Raw genomic sequence first — 22,808 nt, forward strand, 5'->3', positions numbered from 1 at the left:
GTTGGTTTATAACCAGGAATTTGTTTTATGACAATTTGCACGTTACAGAGAACTGAGAAGTATGTTAACATAAACCAATTATAGGAAACCTGAAGGGATTATAATTTTACCCATTGTCATTAGATGTGAGTCAGAAAAGTAATGAGCTTTCATCAGTAAGGATATTAACTGCCCATTTTATCTACAAAATGCGCAATGCCTGTGGTGTTAAAAAAATATACTTTCCCAAAATATTCAGTATTCACCTTGCAGCAATAGGAGTCTGCAAAATCTATATGGAGCTTGTGGTGGTGTCTGCAGTTTCTTCTTCTTCTTTGTTAATTTGGCTATGAGCAGTTGATGAGCTTGGTGACTTGAAGCTAGACTTTACTGTGTCATCATGATGCAGAGTCTTTTTCTTGGTAGTTTTGTTAGAACCAGGCAGAGATTCTCCGTCTTTCTCTGGTTTGAAGTTCAAATCCAATTGGCCTTTCAAAGGCGAAGCAAGACCCTCATGGTTCTCACTGTTGTTAGCAGATTGGCGAATTTCATTATCAGAGTTTGGTTGCTCGAGCTCCATGTGTGCATTGTCTTCTTTCCCCATCTGCTTCTTTTCCCTCCGTAACAACAGAGAACGCCTACGGCGTTTTCCAGCTTCACAGACCGCACAAGAACAGCATCGGTCGTGTTTAGTACCTGCCCCACTTGGGGATTGTATGCAAACGATACAAGTACAGTCATTTCTATGTCGGGGGTGCTTTTTGGTTGTTTTAGGTGACATCAAGAGTCCTTCAACATCTTCCATGGTTTCCTCATCCTGCTGTTCAGCTACAGGTTCTTGATCTGGAGTGCATGTTGATCTAAAACTAGACAAAATTCAGAAGAAAATCAATGAGCTTTCAACATTTGGCAACACTTTCTGACCATGAATAGAACCAGTACCCTAATTCGATTCTCCTGACATCATTTAAGATACGATTTACCATTTCAAAAAAAGTAAAGAGGAAAGCTAATAAAGCAAAGATGTGTAATTTACCCTGTATCATCGATAGGCTTCCCGATGATTGGAGCATCCTATTTTGACACCAGAAATATTACAAAAGATATAACTCAGTGAATTAATATGTTCCAAAACAAGTAACAAAGGATTTGAAAACACAACAAAAAGAAAAAGAAAAACATGGTTGATTATGGTAGAAGACTAATCAACTGTGCAGGTAAGAGCAGTCTACACCAATTATGTTTTTTATAAGCTTGAGATGAACATTTCTAAACCTTATCTGGTGAATATATGAACAACAGCAACAGGTTTCTATATCATGAAATATTCTTGTCTTCCAGAAGAACAATAGAAACTACAGCCAAACCATAAGGAAACTGAAAGAGAAGTAATATTCTTAAGCGGCATAGACCTCATATGCAAATAAGTAAATCAAGAACATCTGGATGTACCTCATACTCCTCGAACTCAGAACCCTCTATCACAACTTTAGATGGAGTGAAGTTGGGAGGAGGCAGGAGGAATCCTTGAGCTTCTTCCCACGTTAGCTTCAGCTCGATGTGGTCTCCCTTTTCAACTTTTCGACGTTTACCTCTTGTAATCATCATGCTACTTTTCTTCTTACTGGAGGAAATTTCTACCCCTGAGGTATCTTTAGTTATATAGGCGGACTTCTTAACTTTAGACAGTGAATGAATATCAGCTGGTTCAGCCTGCCAATGGAAATGGAGAAGAGATATAACACTACTATGTTTTGTTACAAAAGCTAACTTGTCATGAAAAGGTGTCAGATAGGATTTTAATTGCTTACATCTCTGTTTGTGCAAGTGTCACGATTGTTATTCGTTGAGTCAGTTTCCTGCAAAGACACATTTGATGAATAACAAGATATCCAGGATTTCTAGTATTTGCATCAGTTATGAGTTTCTACAGCTAAGAAATTCTGCTAGAGACAAGCCCATTCGCAACAGCACAAAGTCTACTTCTAACATAGATCCATGTAGAAGCACACTTACTCATTACTTATCCATTTTATCTGTCCACAAAGAGCATATCTTGTAACCAATTTACATGGCGGAATAAACATGACTTCCCAGAACTTTGAAAACTAATCCAAGTCATGAGACAGAAAAAAAGTGATAAAAGAAACCATTTTCGAACGCATACTTGAGAATTTTCTCCAACCTACTGAATCTCTTCACACAGACTGAAAAATTTCTAGAGAAGTAAACAATGCATTTGCAACGTTGACTATATTCTAAAGTGCAGCTGACATTTAGGAAAGCTTCTTAAAACTAGCCGTTACTTGACTAGTAAATTAAGATTGTAACAATAGTGAACCAAAAGTACTTACTACCAAAAGCTATCTAGTTAATTTAGAAAGTAACCTGATCAGATGATTGAGCAACGGAAGCCTTTCTGAATCCCAACATTAACTTCCTTTCTGGATCTAATCGATTGAATATGACTATAAAAAAAAATGGAAATCAGTTCCCAAGCATAAGCTCTAGAAAAAAGAATTATTAACTCAGAATAAGTGTAATATGCTTGACAAAAGTTATCAACTAAAATAGTAATTCAGAGAGGAAAAAGAATTGCTTCCTCATTAAACCGATGGAATTGTGAACAGTAAATTATACTACATAAAACATATTTAAGCATGAGCTACATGGTAAACCAAATTACTATATTACGAACGATATACCTGTATCACCAGTCTGCAACCGCAGGCTCTGTATGCATGGACCTACACCCTCTAGAACATAAATTCTGCTCTTGTTGGTGGCCCAAAAGCGAAAACGAAATATCCATTCTTTACCCACTGGGTCCAGTATTTTGAGAGGCACACCCTCGGGGTCGGAAATTTGGGGCAAGAAAGCCTGTTATATAGCAATGCTTTGTTCATTTGGCATCTTATACTTGATATTAGACGACTGTAAAGTTTACAGATGCTATGATTACTATTTTCATGATACAAAAGCAGTGAAGTATTTGCTATAAGCACCAGATAGCCAAATTCTAAATTCTTTCCACATGAACCAACCATATAAATAAGAAAAGAAGATTCCATACTTGCATAAGCAAACAGTATTTTACCTCTGCACATTTCTTTGGCAGCACCATCCGCCCAACTCTTCCAGTATCACTTGCACTTAGTATCTTCTCAAAGAGATGAGTGACAATGGATTCAGATCTTGCACATTGTTAAGGTTCTGATAACTTAAAGCAACCATCATTTTTTAGTTTTACATGTCATGAGCCTGAGCAGCGAAATATCCAAACAGAAAAGTAATAACCTATCTCTAAAACCATTCATCTTTAAGGCTTACATCCACCCCCTATTCTACAACCTAGTATAAACTTATTCAAATTAAAAGCTAGAAAGACAAACAACGAGCAAGATTAATAGAATACTAAAGAATGAAAAAGAAAAGCACGATTCATATGCTTATGGTGAACATACAACATTATTATCCAATGCAGTATCTATGAGACAAGAAGGATACTCTTTTGATTGATTCTGCAGAACTTGGTTTATATATGAAACCTTGGGCCAATATTGTGGAACCGCCTGATATGTTCCTGGTGTATCAAAATGAGTCCTCACATTACGACTCTTGCATTCGAATGGCGAGTCTGCTCCGCCATTCAAGTCATTGTGTAAGCGACTTAGTGGAGAACAATTAGCTGTATGCCATAAATGACTTCCACCTAGTCTAGAGTGACCAGTTCTCTCAATTGGTGTTGTAATTGGCACAGGAAACGCAAGCTGTGTCCCACATGAACCCTCCTTTAGTGAGATCAGTGGGTGATAGACATTGACATTTGTTCCATTTGGAAAAGGAGATACTTCATAATTTTTTGAGTTTTCACTCACTAATTTCCCTATCATGTTATTTAGTCCCCTTTTTCTCTCCATGGAACATGCAGTGGCCCTCTCTTTAGAAGTAAGTTGACTAAATTCATTATTATCTCCACGATTACGCAAATCAAACTGCAGAAATGAAGGACCTGAGCAACTAGGAGGCTGGAAGCTCATCTGATTTGACCTAGTTGAAGAACTCCAGTTGATCGACAAGTCCTTGAATCTCTCAGAAATTGGAGATTGGAAAAGAAAGGATGGTGATGGCGAAAAATTGGGTCCCTGAAACACGTGAATAAAGACTGTTATAGAACACAGATTAGAGATCAAAATAGATATTCAACTTGAGAAGGATCTTTGTACAGTTGGAGTTTGTTTGCTAGCTCAAGATATATAATCACTGAAAGTCATTGATTCAGGTAACATCATCCCTTTGAGGAAAACGAATGGATGGAATACTGTGATTAGGAAATAAAAAGCGAAATCGTCCCTCACCAAAGCAACTTTTTTTCTTGCGCAAGCCAAACAATCAATTCCTCCAGCATCCAGTAACATGTAAGCAGATGCAGAAACAATACAACCACAATGAACTCGCTGCATGGAATGCTATTAGTGAGATACTTCGTATATGGAAACCCCGACTATGATTTTTGTGATGCCAAGGAGACTTGAAAAGTTTTAACGAGTAAATCATATACTTATTACTTACCTTTCCACATGACTCACAACACCTCCACCCGGAAGCCTTTAGGTGAAATACGTCACAAAACTTTCCTTGCTCGTAAACAGAGCTGGAAGCAGAACAGAATCATCATATGCAAAATGGAAATACAGTAACGAGCTAATGAAATTGATGCAGGGAGCAGGTAAAAGAATTGCGTCTGCAGTGTACTAAAATCACAAAAAGAAAACCACACTCTTTGCATCGGTTAATGCACAATGCAAGTCGAACTTGCAAACTTTAAACTATTGTTTTTCAGCTCTGATGAAGCTTACATTATACACCAAAAATATAAGGCTCTGGAAAATATACAGGCATTCATAGTTATAGGAATAAAAAATTCGCATGGTTATCATTTATCAAACACACATCTTTTCTACGAAACAAGCTACATACAGAGATGAAAATGATTGAAGAGTCACCAATATCATCGAACTGCTAAATGTTTTCCAATCAAATACAGAACACAACTATGAAAATGACCTTGTGCTTACATAAAAACCATTGCTTTACCCAATTTTTATAGTTTCGAGAAGTACTCGTTATAACGCCAACTTTGAAACCCCACTAGTGGACAAATTCTCCAATCAAGGTGGATCAGAACGCAATGTAGCTTCCTATTGTTTAAATATTTTTGTGTCCTCTAGTTTTACTTGGTCAATCTCTGTGTCGTGTCACTGAACTTGAACCTCTAGACTCTCTATTTGGTACACAACATTGATGATGCTACATGAAAAACTCATTGGTCCCCCCCCTCACATCCATCAAAATGCTTAAAATTCTATACCCCAATCACTAGTTAATGGACAGCGTTAGAAGAGTGGCTCCTAATCTCTCGGATTCTAGTCAAACACAAGCGGACACTATACTCCAAAGTCCAAACCCAAACCATAAAAAACAAAAAACAAAACTCAGAAATTCTCGTTTCAAAATTTGTCACCCACATGATACCACAAACACAAATTACACAAAAGAAAAAGAAAAAAAAAAAACCAAAAATTTAACTAAACGTATTCACTGAGTTTCAAGATCGAAAACAAGCACACACACACACACACCATAAACACGAACTGATCACTCATAAAAATGGAAAAAAGCGTTAAAGTAAAGGAAAAGGGATGATTACGCGCAACGATCACAGAGGTCGACGAAATCGCCAGTACGGAGACGCCAACCAGGTCGACAATGTTGGAGCTTGAACTCGGAACATTCGTGGTTGAAGCAAAATCGAGAGGATGACATGGAGGAAGACGAGAGCATTAAAAAAAAAAACACCCTAGAAAAGCGTACCCGACTGAAATTGATGGAGAGAACAAAAAAAAAAAATGGTGAAAGCAAAGTGAAGTGGTGGTGGTGCTTTGGCTGCTGCTAGTGCTGGGTGGGTATTGCCTAGAACTGTCAAATGGTCCGTCCAGCGACCAATGGGCGTGTCCGCTTGGACAGTATTTTATATGGGCGGAAGATGGTCATGACCAAATGGACAATGGTCCAAAAAGTGTCCATGCCCATTAAGACCATTTCCAGATGGTCATGACCATGGACAGCCCAATTTTTTTCTATTGTTATTTATTTATAAAATTTGAGTTTTATTTTTGTTATTATTTTTTATAAAATCTGAATTTATTTTTGTTGTTATTCATTTATAAAATCTGAGTTTTGTTGTTGTTATTTTCTTTTATAAAATCTGAATTTATTTATGTTGTTATTCACTTATAAAATTTGAGTTTTATTTTTGTTATTTTCTTTTATAAAATCTGAATTTAATTTTGTTGTTTCTTTTATAAAACCTGATTTCTTTTTGTTATTTCTCTTATAAAATTGCTAGAGAATCCTTATTTTTCGTCAAAACCGTAAAATTGCGTTTTCCCGCCAAAACCGTAAAATTATGTTTTCTCGCCAAAACCGTATAATTATGTTTCCCGCCAAAACCGTAAATTATGTTTTTCCGCCAAAACCTTAAAATTGCGTTTTCCCGCCAAAATCGTAAAATTGCGTTTTCCCGCCAAAACCGTAAAATTGCGTTTTCCCACCAAAACCGTAAAATTATGTTTTTCCGCCAAAATCGTAAAATTATGTTTCCCGCCAAAACCGTAAAATTGTGTTTTCCCGCCAAAACCGTAAATTATGTTTTCCCGCCAAAACCGTAAAACTGCGTTTTCCCACCAAAATCGTAAAAGTATGTTTTTTCGTCAAATCCGTAAAATTGTGTTTTCCCGGCAAAACCGTAAAATTATTTTTCCGCCAATACAATAATTTGTCTGTTTCATAAAAATAAAAAATTATAAATGTGTTTAATGAAAATAAAAATTTATAAATGTAAAATATAATAATTTAAAATTATTTAGTTGTAAAAAGAATTTTTCATAAAAATAAAAAATTAAAACATGTTAATTTTGTTAGTTAGGCATGCCCATTGTCCATCTGGTTAAGCCCATATAGTTTATGGACAAAAATGGTCAAATGCCCAAATAGACCATTTATTTTTTGGTCCGACCATGGTCCGCCCATATGTATATGGACATGGACATGTCCATGGGCGGCCCGTCCAATTGACAGCTATAGTATTGCCTCATCAGCTAATACCAACAACACCAAAAGCAATTCTCTCTCTTTTGAGGTTTTAACGAAAAAGAAAGCTTTTATTATCTCTCTCTCTCCTAATCACTTTTCTCATATTTATTTCCACTTTTTCTATGATTTTTTAATATCAAAGTATACGCCAAGTCATCATTAGTATTGGTAGGTCCAAATTAAATTCCCAGGAACATTATTATATCATTTGATCATTCATACCATGTGTCGCATCAGTTTTTTTTTTTACTCATATGCTAGTTGACAAAACTTATATTCTTCATATTTTATTTGTCACAAAGCTATATAGGCTTTTAGGAGTACTCTTTTACAAATTAAAAATCACTTGTTTGTTGTTAGTATGATTCTTTTATATATGGATTAGTTTTATATGTTATAAAATCTATGACTAAACATGACTAGTCATAAAATCTATAACTTAAAGCTTGACTATTTTTATTTTTTTTTGGACAAAAATAGCTTGACTAAAATGTAGATTACACTAATGAATAAAATCTATAACTTTTTGGCTAAAAAAGTAAAAGAATAATCTTAGTATTTTATTATATGGTTTGATGATCAGTATCTTTATTCGGCAAAAATACAATAATACACAAAGTTTACACTTGAAAGTTGAAAACAATACACTCCATGGAATTTTATAAGTAGACTCGAATCACTCCCCTTTGCTTCTCATTTGATGTGTACTGTAATAGCTGTACATGTCCATCAAATCAATATTATAGCCACAAAGGAACATCAACTTTTGAATTGTGTCTTCCTCTCATCTCGTGTCAGAACTACTCAGGAGAGTAGAGAGTTGCTAAACCTTGATCAACACTTATTTGAAGCTTGTCGTAAGACATCAAAGCCTTCTGATCACATTTGTATGATCTCTTTCCTCTTGCCAATACCTCTCCGTCTGAATCTATGATTCCTTCCTTGTCTGGGTCGTCTATGCGTGCGCCTGGCTCCAGCACGAATGCCTTCACCTTTTCAACAGTAAAAAACACCGTGTAAGCTTTTTAGTCAATCATAAAATCCAGATTCATGCACAGATACATCGAAGCCATCAACTGGAAGAACACCACTATAAATATCGGTTCAGATGACAAACCTTCAGATATGACGCATATGGTGATTGAACATGTGTTCCATCATTCAACTTTGTCATCAGTGATAGCAAGGCAAGCTTAGGGCAGTCTTTCATGACAATCAAATCCAGGAACCCATCAGAAAACTGTTAAAATCAGAATGTATATGTAAGAAGCATTCACGGTTTGTTTGCAAGTAAACAACCCTATGACATCTTCAAAAGAAGATCCAAAAATGGTGTTTTCCTGGTTTAAAAATGTTATCAATTCTGTAACTGACCTTTGCATCAGGAGCAGCCAAAGTGTTCTCAGCACCCCAGGGAACATTATGAAGCCATACTGAAACAAATGGGCCTTTCATTTCTCTCCAATCCAGATCTTCAAGTTTAGTATCAGGTCCTTGGTATCCCAGTGCCTTATCACCAACATATGACTCTTTATCTACATTGCAAATGACTGGTTTCCCATAGCTTTCAAACCCAGGAGCCGGCACAAATAGAATTCGCCCATTGTATTGTCTTAAGCATATTATTCTCTGAAGACCCTGCAAATACAAGCCGTAGAAGAGAGAGAGAACACAAGATCCCTTTAGTTGAATAAGACAACATCCAGTTAGAATCATACAATCACTTATTTTTGTTCAATACCGACTAGCAACTTAATGGACAGCTTTGAATAGAAACGCATGCTTAAAACTTGCATTATAGGAAAATTTCAAAAGTTCAACTAAACATACATAGACATCAAAGCGAGCGCTACCCATCCATCTGAACTTTTCTGACTCGATGTCAATATCAGCCACTAAACCTGAAATAAAGTAAAATTATCTCAATACAAGGAACAGAAGAATTCAGTAAGTACAGCCACTACTTGCATCTGCAAATTAATTTCTAAATTCTAGAGTAATACACATACCCCAAGCAAGCATCAAGACACTGAAGAATTTGGTTGTCCCTTGTGAGATGGTTGCTACATCTAGAGAACGTGTACTACCTGCTAATACAGAAATAGTGAGACAGTAAGTTCATTAAGTGGGAAAGTCAATATATTTTCGAATTGATTGAGTAACCGTAAGGTATGGAGCAGGACCTCGGATAATCGAAATAGTAGCACTTGTTGCACTACAAGGAAGCCCTACCGGTTCCAACAATGATTTAATCATGCCATTACCACTTCCTGCCATAAAGAATTGTAGTGCAATGAAGAATTAGAAAGTAAAAAGTTAAGCTCAAGTTTCTCATACACAAGATATCAATTTGATACAATAAGCGGCAAAATTCTATCTTACTGAAGGATAACCTTTACATCTTATCTTTCACATGGAACACACAAGACAAGAGAAGCATGAAGCAGAACGAACCTGCAGGGACCATCCCAATAGGCAGTTGTAAGGCAGTTCTCCAGTCTGCTCTTTCGAGCAGTCCATTTACAACCTACTAAATTAAGGAACCAATCGTAAGAATCACCAACAACAAAATAATTGTCTAATCCTAGAGTCAAATCTAAGCAAAACAGTAAACATATAATTCAGAGATTGCTTTCTTTTAACAGATACTTCCAAAAACAATATGCTATTCCCGTAACTTCATACACATGATTTATAAATTCCTTTAGTTTGAATCATAATAGCACAAAAGACACTCATCATCACTTACAACCAAATTGACCAAAACAGAAAAGCATCCTACTTACCTCAACAAGGACACCGTCACCGCTAACACAAACAATACCATCGTATTTTGATACATCCATGGACCTAACAATTTCCTTAGCATGCAACTGATACTTTGTTTCTGAAACAATTCATCATAAAATTAATTTCTCAGACAAGAGTTCTTGACATCAGGAAGAAACAAAATAGAAATTCACACAACCTTGAATCTCAAGTTGAATATTAGCATCTTCAAACAATGGTTTCACTTCCTCTACAAATATCTTCCTCGCCGATTTGTTCCCGCCAAACGGGTTCACAAATACAAACAGCTTCTTCGGCCGACCTGAGGAATTATCAATTTAGCATTTCCATATATAGATTTCGATTTAAGCTCCGGTGATACAGAAGTTTGCGAGAATTGAACTAACCGAGAGAGTCGAGGTGTTGATGGAGCTTATCGCACCAAAGCTTTCTAGATTCGTCAGAGAGAGGCTCGAAACCAAAGTCCTTCCTCGCGTAATCACCAGCATTTCCTCCGCAGCAGATCCCTCCCCCTCTCTCTACCAAGGTTTTTACTCTTACCTTGTTACCTTCCACGACGAAACTCAGGATACCTTTCTTCGCAGTCGATTTCCGCCGCCCAGATTCCGTCCACCGTAGCTCTCCGTCAGCAGTCAAAGTTAACGGTGTCACAACACCATTTACCAGAACTCGGTAGGAGATTATCGCCGGAGGATCGTTCTCCGGCTGACGATCCATAAGAAAAGAGAGAGGAGTTTCGCTGTTGGTGAGAGCTAAGATTTAAAAATTGACGTCGAAGCTAATCTCTCTGGTTAGACTTTTCCGATCATGTGGGAAATAAACTTCACGCGCTTAGGCTGGCGAGTGGATGAGATGACGTGGCAATACTCTTTCTAGTAGTTATTACGTGTCGAATTATTGTAGGCTAGAGAGAAAAATCAAAAAGGATGGCTAGACTCACAAAACGGCAGCGTTTTATAAGTTCTAGAAATTGACGCTTGTTAAGACTCTCTCTACTTTCTAAACAAGAAGTGAAATTATTCAAACTGTGAGGGTTTATAGTAAATAACATTTGACAGTTTCAATGATCAATGGTTAAAATTTAACATTACCTTCAAAATCAAGTTCTAGCTCCCTCTGGTTAATACCAAGTTTACACTTCAAGATCTAACATAAAATCACAAACAACTCACACAACAATCTTGAGATTAATTATAAGAAAACACAAAACAGCTGTTTGCTTTTCATTTCCTGTAACGTACTGTACTGTACATGTGTATCAATCAAATTACCCCCACAACCACAAGGGAACAACATTTACAAAAAGAGATATAAATATCAAGGTTTATGAATTATGTATGATGTGAATGTGTCTTCATCTCACGTGTAGTTTTTAACATTATCAATATTCAGGAGAGAAGAGTGTGGCTAAACCTTGATCAACTGTTATTTGAAGCTTGTCGTAAGACATTAATGCTTTTTTATCACAATTATACGTTCTTTTTCCTCTTGCCAAAACCTCTCCATCTGAATCTATGATTCCTTCCTTTCCTGGTTCGTCTATAAGTGCACCCGGCTCCAACACAAATGCCTTCACCTGTTCACAGCACCGGGTAAGCTTTTTAGTCAATCACAAACGCAGGTTCACAAGGTACACTAAAGCTATATGAGGTTTTGGATGACAGACCTTTAGATACGCTATATACGGTGATTCAACATGTGTTCCACTACTCAACTGTCTCATTAGTGATAGCAGGACAAGCTTAGGGCAGTTTTTCAAGACAATCAAGTCCAAGAAGCCATCAGAAAACTGTTCATCATACCATATCCAAATGAAGCTTTAACAGTCTTTTTGCAAGTAAAAGAACCTCATGAAGGCCTCTTGATGATGCACAACAAAAGAATGTCCAGGATCTTAGTTCTGAGATGTGTAACTCACCTTTGCAGCAGGAGCAGTCAAAGTGTTTTCAGCACCCCAGGGAACATTGTGAAGCCAAATAGTAACAAATGGACCATTGATTTCTTTCCATTCAAGATCTTCAAATTTTGTATCAGGTCCTTGGTATCCGAGTGCCTTATCGCTAACAGTTGGCTCTTTGTATAGACTGCAACTGGCTGGCTGTCCGTAGCTTTCAAACCCTGGAGCTGGTAGAAATATAATTCGTCCATTGTATTGTCTTAAACATAATATCCTCTGAAGAGCCTGCGAAAACAAGAAAATAAAAGAACATCCGATTAGAATCATACAGTCTCACCAGCAATTAACAACTGCAATGCAACAATTGTCAAATGTGTTAACTAAACGTACATAGAAGTCAATGCGAGCACTTCCCATCCATCTGAACTTCTCTGACTCAATGTCTATATCTGCTATTAAACCTGAAATAGACTGCACTAATCAATACTACCAAAAGTATGTTACCAGCAAGCTCAATAACTTTCTGACTCTGGACACAGAACCAAGAAATAGAATCCACTGGCATACCCCAGGCAAGCATCAAGACACTGAAGAATTTGGTATTCCCTTGTGCAATAGTTGCCACATCGACAGAACGTTTATGACCTGCCAATACATATATAATGTGCTAAGGAGCTTATTACTGAGGAAAAAGAAAATGATATGCAGGATAAAATTTTATATGGAGCAGAACCTCGGATAATAGAAATAGTAGCACTATTTGCACAGCATTGAAGCCCAACCGTGTCCAACAATGACTTTATCATGCCATTACCAGTTCCTGCAGTCAATGATTTAAATGCACATAAAGAGAGTCGAGCAAATTCACGAAAAGTTTCTGATGCACATGTTATCAATTTTTAGTATGATAAACTACAATTTCGTCATTGTTACTAAACTGAAACCATCACAGGGAACACCACACAAGACGAAAAGGAAGAAGCAAATTAAACCTCCAAAGATCTTCTGATTACAAACACATAAACAACGAAATGTAAAGCAACTTAAGAGAAGTTACATCCTATTGCAGAATGAAATCCTATTGCAAACAGCTTTGAAGTCCGAGGATGAAACACAAACCTGCAGGGACCATACCGATAGGCAATTTTAAGGCAGTTCTCCAGTCTGCTCTTTCGAGCAGTCCATTTACAACCTACTAAATTAGGAACCAAGTGTAAGAATCAGCAACAATAAAACAATTTTTTATCCCCAGAACCTAAGAAAAAAGAGTAACCATATAATAACTTAACAAGAGACTGCTTCTTCTAATCACCACTTCAAAAAACAATATTTTTTTCCTCTAACTTCGTTTTAGTCCTGAATTCTATATTCATTTAGTTCGAATCAGGTAAGACTAGCACAAAAGACACACAACATCACTTCCAATTGAAGTTAACCAAAACAAATTGACACAGAGAAAATGATACTTCCAAGTTCCAACTCACCTCAACAAGAACACCATCGCCACTAACACAAACAATACCGTCGTAATTTGATACATCAATGGACTTAACAATTTCCTTTGCATGCAACTGATACTTGGTTTCTGAAGACTCATCATAAGCAATTCCAATTTGTCAATTTCCCCAGAGAAAAAGAGTTCTTGAACCCAGAAAGAAACAAAAATAGAAATTAAAAAAAACCTTGAATCTCAAGCTGAACATCAGCATCATCAAACAATGGCTTCACTTCCTTATCAAAAATCTCTCTCGCCGATTTCTTCCCGCCAAAGGGATTCACAAACACAAGCAATCTCTTTGGCCGACCTAATGGAAAAATTTCCAATTTTTAGCATTTGAGTGATCCACAAGTTTTCAACTTTTTTACAACAACAACTAACCGAGAGAATCAAGGTATTGACGGAGACTATCGCACCATCCATTCTGATCGATGAGTGGCTCAAAGACCAAATCTTTCCTCACGAAATCTCCACTAAATCGTCCACAGCAGATTCCTTCATCTTTCTCCACCACTGCTTTTACTCTAATCCGCTTACCTTGGACGACGAAACCAAGAACATCCTTCTTCATCGACAAACTATGGCGGAGTCCGTTCTCTGTCGACCGTAGCTCACCGTCGGCAGTCAAAGTCAACATAGCCAACTCACCGTCTATATACACTATGCCGGTGATTATATCAGTCGGAGATATCATTTGATCATTCTCCATCAGACAAGACAACCTCCGTCACGGTGGCGAAACCAAAAGAGAGAAAAAGAAAGAAAGAGAGAGAGTTTGGTCTTGCTTCTGAAGTTGAGCTAAGTATAAAAGCAAGAATCGAAGGTGACTTTAGTACGTCTTTGTCCGATCAAAGGGGACGTGGTAATCACGCGCTTAATCTGGCGTGTGGATGAGATGACGTGGCGTAACGCTCTTTAATTATGACTTGTGTTGTTGAATTAAATGAAGACCTTTGGTGGTGAAGTGTGAATTTGTTAACAAAAGTCGTAAAGTAGCAAACGACACCGTTTTACATATTTTAGAAAGTGACGTTTGTCTTTCATAACTTAAGAGTAATCAAATAAGGACGTCAGATGAGATTTTTACTTGTCCTCGGTGATTTCTTCGTCTTCATCTTCTTCCAATATGTACACCAGAGCACGTCTTCTTTCAGCAAATACACAAGCCACTCCTCTTGAAGCTGTGACAAATATAAGATAATTAAGTCAAATGCAGTTTTAAAAAAGCATTTCTCATTTGAAGTAGATATGCAACAGGAACTAAGCGCTTACCGCTTACTGCTAGAGGAGCAATGGCAGAATGTGGTACTTTGCGAACCTTTTCATTCTCCAATTCCAGGTTAACAATTGACTCCTGGAGAAAAGATAATATCGTTTCAATATGGATAAGTTCCTACGTTAACCTTCACATGGTTCACAAAACGTAGATGAGAATGGTTAAAATTAGCAATACCTTCAAATCGTCTAGCTCCCACTGGTTTAGACAACTAGATCTTGAAATGGAAACGAATGGAAGGTCACCAGTTTGTACAACCATCATGCATGCTTCTCCCGAGCCTTCAGAGTTTGTACTTGTCTTATTCAATAGTAAAACCAGTTCTTTATCCTGTTTCAAAATTAGACAGAAGGGTTTACAAGGAAACTCCACAAAAAAAGGCAAAAAGTACAAAAAGTTAAAAATCAACCAGTGCTGCAGAATAGAACGAGTATTCACCTTGTAGAGAGACAAGTCAACACAATTGTAGCCATTAGGTACAGATAACAAAACGGCTTCCAGAGAGGTATAGCCATTTTTCTCATTGTTGGAGTTCTGCTTAAAACCCTTAGCTATACCAATACAGTTCGGAATGTCCGGGAAGGTTTCATTAGGGATTTGAAAAGATATGTAATCTGTGTACCCACTTTGGGAAGGCGTGTCATCAGAAAGTTCATTCTGCACGAGCAAACGAAGACTTTAGAATATCAGGACTCAGGAGCAAATGAAGACTTTGGCGATAGTAATCAGCAATTTCTTCCTAAAGATATCCTATGGATCATAATAATAAGCATTAAGAGTGTTGTTGCAAGTACCTTATAGAAGGTAAGAGACATGGGAATTGGTGTAGGCGTTTGCGTTGTTGACAACTGAAGAGGACAAAGTGGCAATAACTTCATACATGATATCTTTCTTGATATGGTTGTAAAGGGCATTAGAAGAGCCGTCTTGAAGCTAATATTGTCAAAACTTAAAATCAATTATGATGTCCAGAAAGCCATGAGAAAGTATGACCAGACTCTAAAGACTCCGCACACTTTTTGTGTGGGTAATGGCACTTTTAAGGTGGCATCAGACCTCTACCATAACGTTTTGCACAATCAATTTACTACCGCTACACTCAACGATTTAGCATGTGTAACGAAATTTTTGTTTTAAGAAGTGGAAATGTAAGGAAATATACCTATACTCCATGTGTTGGAATTCATTAGCCAATGTCCTCTGCAGAAAATCACAGTCTTGAAACCCTCCAAACTGAAGTAACTCTTTGACTCTTCCAATGGTTTTTCTGGGACATAAGAGAACATTAAGAGCTTATATACGACTTGAGGAATATAACGTGAAATGAACAGCCTTAAAGGATACACTGGACTTCATGTTTCATCCATTTCTATGATATGCTAATATATGGTCATGTATGCAGAAACTTCTCAAACATACATAGCAGCACACAAACGCACACACATTACCCATATCTGATTTTCGTTTTAGGGTGGTTAGAGAAACCTGTTGGATATTCTTTTGTGATATCGCATATGACTACCCCTACTAAATCTGGTTATAGATGGCTTGAAAAGTTAGGTAACCTGACAGAGATTCTGATCGATTACAAGATAACTACGCAGAAAAAGTAAGTAAATGCACAGATATAGAAAGAGGTAACCTACAGATCAGTTTCAATGCTATCACCAGCTTCAGATAGCTCCAGGAGGTCCTTCACAGGATCTTGATCATATAAGAACTTCAAGAATACCACAAGGAGTTCACTGCCACAGAAAAGAACCGTGTAACTACAAAGATTTGGCTTTAATGCCATGAATAACATAGAAACATATGTGCGTACCTGTTGTATGACGAAAGCTGATCATTTGGTTCTTGCATAAGATACTTAATGCTTCTGACAAGCCAGTTGAAGAAATTTGAGAACTGAAACAAAAATGTTATAATTATTCTAATATGACCATTGCGGAAAACATGGGACAGCCAACATACAAAATATTTATGATTTCAGTGCTATATGCCTCTGTACCTGTTGGACAACAGAAGATAGTACCATCATAAATCGTTGCACTTGTACAAGTAAAAGACCAGCATTCTCAGTGGCTTCATTAAGGAGTAATTCATTCAAACCAATGCCTTCGTATCGTGCACGCCACCTCGAGAGACCTCTTAATTCACCCATCCTGAATCCAATAATTTCTGCTGCAGGCTGGAAATGAAAGCTTATTCGTGACAAAACTTTCTATATAAAAACGTATTGGCAGGATAAACAAATGATACTTCGTCTAACAATTCCAACTCTATTTCCAGGAATGAGACGAATACTAAACCTGAAGATGGTCAAGGACAATCTGCTGAAGCTCTTTTCCTGTACCACATACAGACTTCAAGACACGCTTCACACCCTACTAAACAAGATATTCACTTAGTGGTATATGATAAAACAAGTACCCTGAAGATGATCAAACAAGTAAAGCTTACCACTTCACCCAGAGAGTTAACTAGAAACTGATTAAGCGCTGGACTTATTCGCGCACCACCCAAAAGACTAAGAAATTCTTCTTGAGGAGATGATTCCAGTCCTAGGAGAAAAGCAACAGAACCCTGTGAATCTATAAGAAAAAGGGGGAAAAAAAAGACTCAACCAACAAACTGATAGTGGCAAATACCATTATCTACGATCAAGGTGGAAAGAGAATGAAACTTGTCATGAAATGTTTTCATTGCATCCGCCCATTGTTTGCTCATAACCGACAGGGATGCTCGAATAACCTCAGTCAAATCTTCAATGTTAGAAGCTTGTTGAGCAACCTGATGAAGCTCATATTTCCTGAATAAAAATTAGATGAGATAACGAATATAACCGATGCAAGGCAGAACCAGATAGTTGAAGGTATTGGAAACCAGATTTAAAACAATGAGCAGGAAGATAATAATAATAATGTCTGGGGACAAGTTACCTTTTCCAAAATATAGATGTGTCCATTGCAAGGCAATGTAAACCATGTTGATCTTGAACACTAAATTTTTCCTCTTTGGGATTGATATCACAATCTGTGAGCTCTCCTGTGCACATAACTACCAGACGGCAGAGGTCTTTCGACAGAGCAACCTAAGAAAGGAATTATACAATAATTAGACTCTTAATCATACACCGCGCCCTCCTTTCTTTGTTTCCACCACAGACATTTATAGTCAGAGACATGAAAATTGAAGAGATGTCATTTCTATCGTTTGGAAAGCATGGCTCTTGAAAAGATTCAAGTACCTTGTGGATGGACGCAATTGATTATTTTGCAAGAGGCATGCTCATCCAGATGCTGAACAGGAACAGACAGCTCGTGTATGTTCTGATCATGGTTTTGCAGGAACAGCAGAGCAAACACATGAAACAAGAGAAAATAAGACAAATTAAAAACAGTTACAAATAAACTTTACCCCTACTATTATTCAGAATATGTAATAAGAGAGCAACATAAAATTTCAGAAGCCAATTTCCGTATGCAAAGAGTGTCTAAAATTAGTTGAGCATCCTGCAATTCTATATGCAAGCAGAATTCGAAAATGATGAAGCACCATCAACCATTATACAAGAATGGTTTATTAGGTCTTAAACTAATGTACTTACAGTCAGAAGGAGCGACTTACAATCTTGCCTATCTGAAATATTCCAAATATACTAAAGCATATGCTCCCATCCTGATCTCCACTGCAGAGAATGTTAAACTTCCGGAATGAGGTATTAGATAGTTCTGCCAAAGAATCTTCACCGTCATCCATGAAACTGGAATCACCAGCAACCAGTCCAGGCACCTTTGGAGCTCTTGGAGCAGGAGGGAAAAAACGGGAGGTCCGGTCCTCATAAACTGAGAAATTTTCAATTTTATCCTGAAAACCGAACTCAAAGAAAAATTAAGCACTGGCTCAATAGCTTTCTATGTTAGAGTTGGGTGTAAAAACAAAAACAAAAACTAAAGATGTTTGCTTATCATTGCTCAATATCAATATAAGCGAAAGAAAATCCCTAGATATGAAACAAACATGAGTTCTTATCCAAACTAATCAGAGAAAAGACATACCGTATTGGACTGTCCATCCTCCTCCCAGTTAAGACACACGACAGCTACAGCATGAGGCTTCAAGCTCCTTAATAGCTTCCCGTTCTGCATAAAAAGAGTACCAACCACTTTCTGATAAGCATAAGATCTTTTTGCTTTGCAAGCTCATAAATAAAACTTCATTATAGAAAACATGTATCAGCTTCAACCTAAACATACCTCAACATCATGAAGCGCAATGGTTCCATCATCAAGCCCAACAGCTATGGCTTTACCATCAGGACGCCAACATAATGAAGTAACAGACTTCCCTATAAAAGAAAGGCACCAGAAAACAAAATCTGAATAACCGAGTAATCCTTCTACTATTGACAAGCTACTTCAAATTGCATTTCAAATTCAATTTCAGCAAAAAGTTATTGAATACATGAATCAAAAAAACCATCTTGTATTCAAAGATGTCTACTTTAATCTAACAAAGTGAACAAAAGAGAGAAACTTTACCAGGAGAAACAGTCCATAATCTCTGCCAATTGAACCGATGCAGCAAAATCTTTGAATCCTCCGTAACCATAGCCAGTAAATCCTTCTCCGGGTTCCACTCAGCTATCTTAATCTATATAAAATTGAACAAAAACATGAGAATCCATCTCAAATTTCCCCAACAACAAAAAAAAAAAACGAAATTTGAGTAGAAGTAAAATCAAAACCTGAAAAGGTATGGGCTTGTCGAACTGTAGCTGGAAAGGAATGATATTTTCACCTTCATCACTCCCCATTTCCGACATTCTGAGAAACTTAGCAACCAGAGTGAAGACGGCGGTCACCTTCGCCGGATCCGCCGGTAGTAGAAGAAAGACGCACTAATGACGAAACCTGGGCGGGCTTTTTCTTCCAATTTTCCAATAAAAATACCTAATCCGGTTTTTGGTTTAATTTCGGTTTACTTTTCGGTCTGAGATTGAAATCACCCGGTTTGGGTTTTTGAGCTTTTCGACTTTGGGGTTTAGAACAAAATTAAACCTTTCTATGCTACTTTTCTCTGACGAAGACGACGAAGATGGGTGAAGAGGAAGTAGCAGTAGCAGATGAAAATGGCGGATTAAAGGTAGAAGAATCAGGAGAGAAAACTTCATCGTGGCCTAGTATGAGATTCGATGTATCTCCTTACAGAACGCACCATTTCTTCAAGCAGTTCAGAGCTGCTCGAAACCCTAATCATTTCCTCAAGGGTCTTAAATGGTTAACCTTTTCTTCTTCTTTCAAATTCACTCTCTCGTTTAAAGTTTTGTGTTTTTTTCTCAAAGTTTGATTTTTTTTGTTTTTTTGCCTTGTACTGTTTCTTATATAGGTCACCTGATGGTTCGTGTTTCCTTGCAAGCTCTGAGGACAATACACTTAGTCTGTTTTATCTGTAAGTACTGAAACCTCTTTGTAGCTCAAGTATCTGTGATTTTTATGTTTGAGTAGTTTTTAAGTTCTCTGTTGAATCTTTTTGTATTGCAAAATTGTCTATCAGGCCTCAGGATGGAGGAGATACTAATGGCTATGGAGTGCCAATTCCTGAAGAAGGTAATCTAACTTTACATGTTGTGTCAGATGCCATTTTATTAAAATGTGAAGTAAATTTGTGATTCATGGTGTGTTTATGTTTTTCTTTCTCAAATTTTGGAATTGTAGATTCGTATGGTGCGAGTCTTCTTATCAATGAGGGTGAATCTGTCTATGATTTCTGTTGGTATCCATACATGTCAGTTTCAGGTAATATGAATAACGTTATCTCAAAGGGTTCTTTCTTTTGTTGTTAATGTTCATCATTTGAGTTACTGATTTTTGGGTTGTTCACTGATTGATTTCAGACCCTTTAACATGCGTCTTTGCTACCTCCACTAGAGACCATCCAATCCATCTTTGGGATAGTACTTCTGGTGAGGTGCTGATTTTTCTTTGAATCTTAACATGTTTACTTGTGAGTTGTTCTTGTTCCACCATCATTCTACTGTGTATCTGGTTATTTACATGTAAACATAACAATGGCAGCTTCGGTGTACGTACCGGGCCTATGATGCTATGGATGAAATAACTGCTGCATTTTCAGTTGGATTTAATCCTGGTGGAACCAAGTAAGCAAGAACTTCATCTAAGTTTTATCCATCTTTCCACATGCTAGAGAATTTGATTAACAATCATCTATATTCATTTGTTTTGTCTTTAGGATCTTTGCTGGCTATAACAGCTCCATCAGAGTGTTTGATCTTCATCGTCCCGGTAGAGACTTTGGGCAATATTCAACTCTTCAGAAAAATAAAGAAGGCCAAGCAGGTTTTTACTTAGCTTACCACTCAGACGCTGCACAATATTAGTATTACAGATTACACAGAAACAGGAAGCAAACGTTCTGATGGTTTATAATTTCCAGGTATATTATCTACTCTTGCTTTCTCCCCAACTAATACTGGAATGTTGGCTGTGGGCTCTTACGGGCAGACTACTGGGATTTATAGAGAAGACAACATGGAGCTATTGTATGTTTTACATGGTCAAGAAGGTGGTGTTACACATGTAAGCAAGGGTCAATAATTGTTACTTTCTTTATGTGCATTGAGGTATGATAAATCATAATTTGAACTGTTCTTGCTTTCAGGTCCAGTTTTCAAAGGATGGGAACTATTTATATACAGGAGGTCGCAAGGTAATGTACTGTTATAAACCTTTTTCCCTCTGAATGTTTGTCTTGATCATATTACATCCAGAGAAACTTTCGTTGGTGTCCAATATTAAAGTATGCTTTTAAATAGGACCATGTCTGTTAGTAACCTTACCAGTAAATGTTTCTTTTTTGTGTGGTCGTTTCAGGATCCTTACATTCTTTGCTGGGATATGCGGAAATCTGTTGAGACAGTCTATAAGTGAGTACTTACTTCTTTCTTTTGGTTTGGGTGGTCTTTGGGTTTCATACTTGTTCAAGAATATAATCTAGAAGCGAAAACAAGTGCTGTAAACAATATGAATGCTTAATGAGCCATGAGCAGCACAAACTTAACTCTACATTAATGTTGAAGTTACTAGGAAGTATTAGCTTGATGGAAAAGGGTAGATGTTGAAGCTCTGATAAAGTTGAAATGTGTTTTGAATTGGCTCATTTATATGTGTGTATCAGATTGTACAGAGCAACTGAGAACACAAACCAACGTGTATTCTTTGATATTGAGCCATGTGGTCGACATTTAGGCACCGGTGGTCAAGTACTATTGATCTTCCTTTCCTTTCTAATCGAAAGCAATATTTTTTCCTCTTATGAACAGACACACACACACACACACTTATGGTTAAATCATGTAACCCCATTTTATCATTCCTCTTGTCTTTTATTCCAGGATGGGCTTGTTCACATGTATGATCTACAAACGGGAAACTGGGTGTCTGGATATCAAGCTGCTTCAGGTAGCTTACACTTGGTTCTTGGTTCCACTCTCAAGTTCTTGATGAGATCCTTATTACCCTAATCGGTTTGATGCAGATACTGTGAATACTTTCTCATTCCACCCATACCTTCCAATGGCTGCTACATCCTCTGGTCACAGACGTTTTGCAATTCCTGATGATGACGATGAAGATAAGAACGATCTTCAACTGAAAGGTACATTACATTACATTAAACTCTTAATTAGTTTATATTCCCATCAGTGTTAATAGATACATAATCAAATCTTTCGTTTTCTATTTGTGGCCATCATGCAGCTGATGAAAACTGTGTATCTCTCTGGAGTTTCTACGTTACATCCGAAGAGAACAACAACAATTATGATGAAAATGACGTTACAAGCAAGTCTCATCCCCAAAATGTCACAGGAGAAGAAGAAATAGCCTAAACGTATTTTCCAATTATTTTTGCTACTCAAATGTTTAAAAAGGAATTAAAAAGTAATGTTTATTTATTAGTACTACTAATATTTAGTCTTATCCAAAAATAGGTTTGGCATATTCTCAATTTTGTGCTAAAAAAAATACACAAAACAAATAACAAATTCCAATACATATCTCTATTCCACATGGTATCCACATCTATTGTTTATGGAATCCAATGAAATCTTCTGTTTCAAAACCATCAAAACTTTTTTCGTCTGCTTATTAATTCAGTAGATCCAAACCGTTCAAACTACCAATACGTACACG

The 22,808-nt window shown here is 37.1% G+C and overlaps 5 protein-coding genes across 15 annotated transcripts; 1 reads left to right on the forward strand and 4 right to left on the reverse strand.

Moving 5' to 3' along the window:
- Positions 1 to 42: 42 nt before the first annotated feature.
- On the reverse strand, positions 43 to 6,101 carry LOC104731384 (B3 domain-containing transcription factor VAL3-like). 2 transcript variants are annotated; one of them, XM_087479735.1, is made up of 11 exons: positions 5,690 to 6,101; positions 4,552 to 4,633; positions 4,338 to 4,436; positions 3,487 to 4,124; positions 3,077 to 3,173; positions 2,685 to 2,859; positions 2,368 to 2,447; positions 1,791 to 1,838; positions 1,432 to 1,692; positions 1,016 to 1,053; positions 43 to 845 (listed from the first exon to the last, which is right to left on the reverse strand). In XM_087479735.1, the coding sequence occupies exons 1-11, from the start codon at positions 5,821 to 5,823 to the stop codon at positions 272 to 274; spliced, it is 2,226 nt and encodes a 741-aa protein (XP_087335861.1). In that variant the 5' UTR covers positions 5,824 to 6,101; the 3' UTR covers positions 43 to 271. The 2 variants fall into 2 exon arrangements, with proteins under 2 accessions (XP_087335861.1, XP_087335860.1); XM_087479734.1 differs by having other exon boundaries at positions 43 to 839; positions 5,690 to 6,064.
- Positions 6,102 to 7,673: 1,572 nt separating this feature from the next.
- LOC104731386 (sphingosine kinase 1) lies at positions 7,674 to 11,070 on the reverse strand. 2 transcript variants are annotated; one of them, XM_010450744.2, is made up of 10 exons: positions 10,311 to 11,070; positions 10,103 to 10,225; positions 9,921 to 10,021; positions 9,589 to 9,661; positions 9,318 to 9,404; positions 9,144 to 9,221; positions 8,965 to 9,035; positions 8,509 to 8,772; positions 8,252 to 8,374; positions 7,674 to 8,126 (listed from the first exon to the last, which is right to left on the reverse strand). In XM_010450744.2, the coding sequence occupies exons 1-10, from the start codon at positions 10,639 to 10,641 to the stop codon at positions 7,935 to 7,937; spliced, it is 1,443 nt and encodes a 480-aa protein (XP_010449046.1). In that variant the 5' UTR covers positions 10,642 to 11,070; the 3' UTR covers positions 7,674 to 7,934. The 2 variants fall into 2 exon arrangements, with proteins under 2 accessions (XP_010449046.1, XP_010449047.1); XM_010450745.2 differs by having other exon boundaries at positions 9,589 to 9,664; positions 10,311 to 10,704.
- Positions 11,071 to 11,115: 45 nt separating this feature from the next.
- Positions 11,116 to 14,270, reverse strand: LOC104731385 (sphingosine kinase 2). 7 transcript variants are annotated; one of them, XR_015575384.1, is made up of 10 exons: positions 13,701 to 14,155; positions 13,504 to 13,626; positions 13,306 to 13,406; positions 12,941 to 13,013; positions 12,555 to 12,641; positions 12,389 to 12,466; positions 12,212 to 12,292; positions 11,843 to 12,106; positions 11,591 to 11,665; positions 11,116 to 11,500 (listed from the first exon to the last, which is right to left on the reverse strand). XR_015575384.1 is itself a non-coding variant. In XM_010450740.3 (10 exons), the coding sequence occupies exons 1-10, from the start codon at positions 14,026 to 14,028 to the stop codon at positions 11,306 to 11,308; spliced, it is 1,443 nt and encodes a 480-aa protein (XP_010449042.1). In that variant the 5' UTR covers positions 14,029 to 14,270; the 3' UTR covers positions 11,116 to 11,305. The 7 variants fall into 7 exon arrangements, 5 of the variants coding, with proteins under 5 accessions (XP_010449042.1, XP_010449043.1, XP_087335865.1 ...); XR_015575383.1 differs by having other exon boundaries at positions 11,591 to 11,713; XM_010450740.3 differs by having other exon boundaries at positions 11,591 to 11,713; positions 12,212 to 12,282; positions 13,701 to 14,270.
- Positions 14,234 to 19,651, reverse strand: LOC104731389 (anaphase-promoting complex subunit 4). 2 transcript variants are annotated; one of them, XM_010450750.3, is made up of 19 exons: positions 19,343 to 19,651; positions 19,137 to 19,248; positions 18,852 to 18,943; positions 18,654 to 18,737; positions 18,223 to 18,462; positions 17,843 to 17,924; positions 17,535 to 17,686; positions 17,244 to 17,404; positions 17,056 to 17,156; positions 16,905 to 16,979; positions 16,604 to 16,783; positions 16,418 to 16,500; positions 16,242 to 16,340; positions 15,758 to 15,862; positions 15,390 to 15,528; positions 15,034 to 15,252; positions 14,773 to 14,925; positions 14,592 to 14,673; positions 14,234 to 14,500 (listed from the first exon to the last, which is right to left on the reverse strand). In XM_010450750.3, the coding sequence occupies exons 7-19, from the start codon at positions 17,648 to 17,650 to the stop codon at positions 14,403 to 14,405; spliced, it is 1,611 nt and encodes a 536-aa protein (XP_010449052.2). In that variant the 5' UTR covers positions 17,651 to 17,686; positions 17,843 to 17,924; positions 18,223 to 18,462; positions 18,654 to 18,737; positions 18,852 to 18,943; positions 19,137 to 19,248; positions 19,343 to 19,651; the 3' UTR covers positions 14,234 to 14,402. The 2 variants fall into 2 exon arrangements, with proteins under 2 accessions (XP_010449052.2, XP_087335862.1); XM_087479736.1 differs by having other exon boundaries at positions 17,856 to 17,924; positions 19,343 to 19,523.
- On the forward strand, positions 19,361 to 22,616 carry LOC104718180 (uncharacterized). 2 transcript variants are annotated; one of them, XM_010435869.3, is made up of 14 exons: positions 19,361 to 19,874; positions 19,984 to 20,046; positions 20,152 to 20,204; positions 20,313 to 20,393; positions 20,492 to 20,565; positions 20,673 to 20,755; positions 20,848 to 20,954; positions 21,052 to 21,194; positions 21,277 to 21,324; positions 21,489 to 21,541; positions 21,793 to 21,877; positions 22,010 to 22,076; positions 22,153 to 22,272; positions 22,374 to 22,616. In XM_010435869.3, exons 1-14 carry the CDS (start codon positions 19,693 to 19,695, stop codon positions 22,502 to 22,504), a joined length of 1,290 nt encoding a protein of 429 aa, XP_010434171.2. In that variant the 5' UTR covers positions 19,361 to 19,692; the 3' UTR covers positions 22,505 to 22,616. The 2 variants fall into 2 exon arrangements, with proteins under 2 accessions (XP_010434171.2, XP_087335866.1); XM_087479740.1 differs by having other exon boundaries at positions 19,736 to 19,874; positions 20,492 to 20,560.
- Positions 22,617 to 22,808: the final 192 nt, after the last annotated feature.

Source organism: Camelina sativa, chromosome 12, assembly GCF_030686135.1.
Source record: "Camelina sativa cultivar CO46 ecotype springtype chromosome 12, ASM3068613v1".
Lineage (NCBI taxonomy): Eukaryota > Viridiplantae > Streptophyta > Magnoliopsida > Brassicales > Brassicaceae > Camelina > Camelina sativa.

What these genes read in the sequence shown, in the direction of transcription:
- LOC104731384 (XM_087479735.1), bottom strand. Translation starts at nt 5,823, where the DNA reads ATGCTCTCGTCTTCCTCCATGTCATCCTCTCGATTTTGCTTCAACCAC. An exon ending in GTTGCAGACTGGTGATACAG is followed by an intron (nt 2,448 to 2,684) that starts GTATATCGTTCG and finishes TTTTTTTTATAG; the next exon opens with TCATATTCAATCGATTAGAT. An exon ending in AAGCCTATCGATGATACAGG is followed by an intron (nt 846 to 1,015) that starts GTAAATTACACA and finishes AATTTTGTCTAG; the next exon opens with TTTTAGATCAACATGCACTC.
- LOC104731386 (XM_010450744.2), bottom strand. Translation starts at nt 10,641, where the DNA reads ATGGATCGTCAGCCGGAGAACGATCCTCCGGCGATAATCTCCTACCGA. An exon ending in TATTCAACTTGAGATTCAAG is followed by an intron (nt 10,022 to 10,102) that starts GTTGTGTGAATT and finishes GAATTGTTTCAG; the next exon opens with AAACAAAGTATCAGTTGCAT. An exon ending in TGTCTTGATGCTTGCTTGGG is followed by an intron (nt 9,036 to 9,143) that starts GTATGTGTATTA and finishes ACTTTATTTCAG; the next exon opens with GTTTAGTGGCTGATATTGAC.
- LOC104731385 (XM_010450740.3), bottom strand. Translation starts at nt 14,028, where the DNA reads ATGGAGAATGATCAAATGATATCTCCGACTGATATAATCACCGGCATA. An exon ending in TACTATTTCTATTATCCGAG is followed by an intron (nt 12,467 to 12,554) that starts GTTCTGCTCCAT and finishes ATGTATTGGCAG; the next exon opens with GTCATAAACGTTCTGTCGAT. An exon ending in TGTCTTGATGCTTGCCTGGG is followed by an intron (nt 12,283 to 12,388) that starts GTATGCCAGTGG and finishes AGTCTATTTCAG; the next exon opens with GTTTAATAGCAGATATAGAC.
- LOC104731389 (XM_087479736.1), bottom strand. Translation starts at nt 19,420, where the DNA reads ATGTCGGAAATGGGGAGTGATGAAGGTGAAAATATCATTCCTTTCCAG. An exon ending in TTGCGCTTCATGATGTTGAG is followed by an intron (nt 18,738 to 18,851) that starts GTATGTTTAGGT and finishes CTTTTTATGCAG; the next exon opens with AACGGGAAGCTATTAAGGAG. An exon ending in TATTTCAGATAGGCAAGATT is followed by an intron (nt 17,925 to 18,222) that starts GTAAGTCGCTCC and finishes AACCATGATCAG; the next exon opens with AACATACACGAGCTGTCTGT.
- LOC104718180 (XM_010435869.3), top strand. Translation starts at nt 19,693, where the DNA reads ATGGGTGAAGAGGAAGTAGCAGTAGCAGATGAAAATGGCGGATTAAAG. An exon ending in ATTTAGGCACCGGTGGTCAA is followed by an intron (nt 21,878 to 22,009) that starts GTACTATTGATC and finishes CTTTTATTCCAG; the next exon opens with GATGGGCTTGTTCACATGTA. An exon ending in TGGATATCAAGCTGCTTCAG is followed by an intron (nt 22,077 to 22,152) that starts GTAGCTTACACT and finishes GGTTTGATGCAG; the next exon opens with ATACTGTGAATACTTTCTCA.